The 5,328-nt window shown below is 61.8% G+C and overlaps 1 protein-coding gene across 1 annotated transcript in view; it reads right to left on the bottom strand.

The window, feature by feature from the left end:
- The window catches only part of GNA11 (guanine nucleotide binding protein (G protein), alpha 11 (Gq class)), a 27,095-nt gene that overhangs the window by 10,506 nt on the left and 11,261 nt on the right, over positions 1-5,328 (bottom strand). The window contains exons 3-7 of the mRNA XM_010828435.1: positions 5,045-5,276; positions 4,480-4,529; positions 4,134-4,213; positions 3,873-3,943; positions 19-155 (exon numbers count right to left, since the gene is read on the bottom strand). Coding sequence (XP_010826737.1) covers positions 19-155; positions 3,873-3,943; positions 4,134-4,213; positions 4,480-4,529; positions 5,045-5,276 — 570 coding nt within the window. The remainder of the gene's footprint in view (positions 1-18; positions 156-3,872; positions 3,944-4,133; positions 4,214-4,479; positions 4,530-5,044; positions 5,277-5,328) is intronic.

Below are 5,328 nucleotides of genomic sequence, written 5' to 3'. Positions count from 1 at the left end.
TGCATCCCCAGTGGCTACCCCAAGACCAGGTCAGCCCAGGTGAGGGAGGTCCTGGCTGTGGGACCTGGCAGGGTCAGCCTGACGCAGCGGGCCCAGAGCCTGCAGGACACCCTCTGGGCACTCAGCGGCATCACCAGCCGCCCAGTGGAGAGTGCCTGGAGAAGAGGAAGAAGAGCAGCCTGTCTTATGAGGGAGGGAGAAAGCCACAGCCTGCCTGCCAGGTCGGCCAAGATCTAAGACCTCGGATTAGGAGGAAGTGGGTCTGAGCCCGCAGCCGCCACTCTGATATGGGAAAGCTGGGGGCAGGGCCAGGGCTTGGAGGGTAGAAGGGAGGCGCTGGGCTGACCTCATCCCCGGGGCCTCTTGTGTGCAGCAGGTGGCCACCATCCAGCAAGAGAACATCAGCGTCAGAAGCTGGGGTTCAGGGCTGCCGCCTGGCTGTCCCTAACCCCTGTGAAGCCAGGAAGCCCAGGAGCCCAGGAGCCCTGGCGAGAACACCACCGGATATCTGGGCTCCTGAAGACACAGCCAGAAATCCTGTGTCAACAGGTCTAAGATCAAAGAAGGACTCCAACCTCATGCCAGGACAAAGAAAGCGCAGACTCCTCATATATGTAGTCGAGGACAGTGCCTGCATGCACCGCCTTGTCCCCACTGGCCTATTCATTCATTCATTCATTCATCATTCATTCATTCACTGGTAAGTCTACCACCCCACCTCCCATTGGACAGGTGAGCAGGCTGAGGCACAGAGAGGTCCCGCAGCTTCACTGAGGTCACACAGCTGGTAACTGTCAGACCTCAACAGGCTCAGAGCTTCCGGCTTCATGTCAGTCCGTCTCCCCATGGTCTGTGTGTCAGCCACCCAGGGAAGTGAGAGAGTGCAGGAGCACCAGGGGGACAGTCGCAGGGCCTTGAAGACACCACAGCAGTGGGTTCGAGGCAGACAATGGCCAGAGGGAGGGTGTGGGAGGGGCCTTGGGACTCACCCCTTTATTTGACCTCCACACAGTGGCTGCTAAGCCAGCAGGGCCTCGTCCTGCCCAGGTGGCTCCAGGTGCAGGACACCAGACCCCTCCGGGCCAGCCCTACTCATCCCCACATGCTGGGTCCCAGTGCAGCCCTCCCTGAATCCTGACTCTCAGGAGTCAGGAGACCTGCTGTGAGTCCCCCCACCCCGCCTACCCACTGAGGCTCAGGAGAGATGGGACAACTCACCTCCCATTCAAACTTCCCCCTCCTTGGCCTCCGTGAGGGCTCTGACCTTCCAGCTCTGGGCCTGATCAAGGTCCATGAGCAAACCTCCATGGTAGGGGCTGGGATCAGAACAGGGCCTGGCTCTGAGGGCCAAGCTCCAGAGACCTCCTTGAGGGACAGGGAGGCCTGCACAACAGCAGCGGGACACCGGCCAGTGCAACGCTGTGAATGGAAATGGGTGCAGAGGGTGTTTCCCATCTGACATATCACTCCACCTGACCCCCCCATAGCCCTGCAATCAGTGGGACACTGTCCTTTCACAGAAGAGAAACCAAGGCTCAGGAGGCACCAGGGACCAAAACCCCCTCCCAGGGGCACTTGGGCAAAGCATCAGGTAAGGAGGAGATAGCGCCTAGCACTGGCTCAGCACCTCGCAGGCATCACAGTCTTAAACCCCAACAGACAGACATGGCAGGAGGCCCTCCACGCCCGCTTGCGGGAGGCCTCAGGCAGGTAGGAACCGTGGGCTGTCCTGAGTCACCGTCTATCCATGCCCCGGAGCAGAGGGCCACCAGCAGTGGCAACGGGCCTCTGAACAGGAAGCCTCACATACAGGGGAGATGTGAGGACGCCCAAGCCGGGGCACCCAGGCATCCCCATTCCACCTGCCTGGAGGAACTGTGTTCAACTGAGCAGAGTCACCCAGAAAACATCTCAGAGGCCTGCAGGGCTCTGTGCTGGCTGAGGGGTGGCAGCGCCTAGAGGGGGCACGTCGTGAGGGGAACAATGGGGACACCTTGGCAGCAACTGGCCAGGTGCCCTGCTGAGGAGAGACCACGGCCACCTGGGAGACAGAGGGGCTGCGGCATGGGGGCACAAACTCCTGTAGCCGGCAAGCCTGAGGCCAGGGTCCCAGTGCTGAGAAGCTGGAGTTCCACCAAAAAAATACCCCTGCACATGGGCACCCCCAAAGCCCACGGAGACGCCCTGGACACCATGGTGTCCCACCATGGACACCAGGCCAACAGGCCCATGGCTCCCTGTCCTGATAGGAGAGGAGCCCTGCGGGGACCAAAGACACCACTGCCCTGGGCTCCCGCACCCAGGCTCAGCCCAGACCAGACCCGCCCACGTAGGGCTGGACTTTGCCCCCAAGACCCTGTTGGGCAGAGGAGGGATAAGTGGGCTCCCCTCCCTCCTGCCAGGGGTCCCCACTGCAGCCGCTTCCAAATGCCCAGCCCCCAGCTCCGGAGCAGCAGTGACCACGGGGAGCAGCAGGGAGCAGGGCTCCACCACAAAAATCAGAAAGTGAAACCTCCTGTGGTTAAACATCCGAGCGGAGCACTTCCTCGGGGCTCTCAGCAGCTCAGCCGAGGCTCCTGGAGGCTGGGACTCGTCTGTGTACAGAAGTCCGGGCCCAGGGACAAGCCTGGAGACAGCTTGGGGGCCCTGGGAAGGGAGAGTCCCGCCCTCCCACGCAGCACACAGGGCACAGAGAGGCGTCCTGAAAGTGGGTCCAGGCTCCCGCACCTCCAGGGACGGCGCCTACTTAGCTCTTAAGCCCCTAAGACACACTCTGGGGTGGGTTGAGAGGGGTGGCTGCAAGGAGTGGCCCAGAGGCCCAAGGGGCGTCCAGCTCTCGGGGTCCATGGAGGACACACAAGGCCACCGCCAATAGCCACGGCCACGTTCCACTCGTGCCTCAAAGCGGGGCAGGCACACCCTTCCCGCTGGGGCCACCACACCCCGGGCCGGATTCCGGGCCTTTCCACCGCTGCGGGCCGGACAGGAAGCCTGTGGAACTGACCGCCCTGCTTTATTTAGAAATCCCGGAGCCGCTCTGTTGCTCAGCTCCCAGAGCGACGCTTCCCGCGGCAGGCCTCAGCTCTCTAGGGAAACCTGCTCTGAGGAGCAGAAACCCGCCCTAAGGGGTCTCCTCCATGGGTCTCCGCACTTGCCCCAAGAAGGATCCCAGGAAGTGAAAGCCGGCCAGCCTGCCAGGGACACCCGCGAGGAGCTTCTACCTGGGCCTGGGGTCTCTCTTGCAAAGCGGGAGAGTGGGGCTGAGCCACGGGGACCTCAGTCTACCCTCTACAGTGCCCCCCCACACCTCAGGGTCGCCTGTTCCCCACCACAGACAACTGTCCACAAGGACGCGGCCAGTAACAAGACCAACCAAACCGAATCATCACCCACATTCGCAGACATACTGAGTGTTGAGTACAAGCACATATGTGGCTTTGGACCATACAAACAAGAACAGTCCCTTTTTAAGTATCCAGATACATGACAAAACAACCTACACCTATCACCACCAGCCCTGTCACACACATTGAGCTCTGTGTACTGACACAGTGCAGAGCTGATTCCAATAACACAAACGGGGGTGACCCTGCTCTCAGGGGACCCGGGGCCAAAGTCCAGGGACACCTGTGGTTGTCAGGACCCGGGGCTTCTGGTGTCGAGTGGGCGGGGCTGCTGTTCAGCATCACCACCCCCCACCCCACCCTCGCAGCAGATTCCCTGGACTTCTGCCCCACATTTACAGCCGCCCTCCTGGGGTCATTAACCTTCACCTTGGACCTGCAGGCGCTCATCCTCCTATCTGCCCCCGTGCCTAGGACTTAACAGCTTCCTGGGCGGGTGCAGACGCCCCGTCCTGACCCTGGACACACTCTGATCTGCTGCAAGGCTCCTCGGCCCAGGTCCAGCGAGGGTGCAGGAGTATAGGCCGCCAACCCACATCCTGGAACCCCAGGTCAGTTCAGAGCCTGGGTGTACTCAGGGCAGGCGGAAGCGCACGCAGCCCCCAAGTAAGGCCCTCGGCCTGGTAACATTAACGTGCCATAACTTCCAAACACACCTTGGAATAAAGTCTAGCTCTACTGGCAAAAGCCAGCCTGCACCACGCTGTCCTCGAAGGTGCCACTTCTTACCTTTGACTGCAGAGGTAAGTCCTCCAACAGCCCTTATTTGGGGTGACAACACTGTGTCAACCACCAGGCCGACCAGGTCCCTGCAACAGGTGTGCCACGGGGAGACGGAGACTGGGAGAGGGGTCTCCCTCAGGATGGGGAGGAGGACCTAGGCTCCCACTAGGACTAAGGAGAGGGGTCAAGGAGTTGGCCAGTTCTGAAAAGCTGCCCAGGTTCCTTCAGGGGCTCCACCCACCCCGGCCCCAGAAAGAGAGGAAAGGCTGTCTTCTCCCCTATGGGCTATACTCCACTGGGAAAGGAAGGGACACAGGTCTTCCTGGCAGAGGAAAGGGAGGTGGGGACCCACCTGAGGGGAAGGGGGGCGATGGTGGTGTGGTGTGTGGAGGAGGACATGCCCTGTGTGCAGGGAACAGGGCTCCACCTGGTGGGAAGAGTCGAGAAGGGATCCCAGGAAGCAAGGGTGCGTCTGATGGATTACAGCCCAAAGGTCTGGTCCCAAACAGATGCTAGGGTCAGCAAGGGGGCACACCTGGCGGGGTAGGGACAGGGGCCAGCCCAGTGCAGGGAGGGGGCTGGTCTCATGAGAAGGGGCAGACCCTCGAGGGTTCTGGGGGCCAGACCTGGAAGCAGAAGCTGTCCCTGCAGGGATCGGAGGTGAACAGCCAAGACAAAACTGATCCCAAAGGGCCCAAGGGACCCCAACGGGGTAGTTGAGGCAGGGGCTGGCCCTGCAGGGACTGGGGACCTGCCATGGGCAGCACTGGCACAGGCACACCCAGAGGGTCCAGGGCGTTGATGTGGACAGGAGAGGCAGAGGCAGGCCCCTCTGACGTCTGGGGCTCAACTAGACAGCACATGTGGAAGGGATGGGCTGGCCCAGAGACGGACAGCACAGGTAAGTAGGGTCTGACCCCAGACTCGGGCCCTGCACAGGTGGGTAGGCGCTGACGCCAGACCCGGACCAGCAGCAGAAAGCACAGGTGGGTAGGCACTGACCCCAGACCCGGCCCATAGCAGACAGCACAGGTGAGTAGGCGCTGACCCCAGATCCGGGATCGCAGCGGACAGCACAGGTGGCCAGGCGCTGACCCCAGACCCGGGCCCGCAGAAGAAAGCACAGGTGGGCAGGCGCTGACCACAGACCTGGGCCCGCAGCGGACAGCACAGGTGGGTAGGCGCTGACCCTCCGGGGGTC

The sequence above is a fragment of the Bison bison genome, unplaced genomic scaffold (assembly GCF_000754665.1).
Source record: "Bison bison bison isolate TAMUID 2011002044 unplaced genomic scaffold, Bison_UMD1.0 scf7180017864492, whole genome shotgun sequence".
NCBI classification, from domain to species: Eukaryota; Metazoa; Chordata; class Mammalia; order Artiodactyla; family Bovidae; genus Bison; species Bison bison.
Note: the sequence above shows the minus strand (reverse complement) of the source record. Positions and strands in the feature narration are given on the sequence as shown.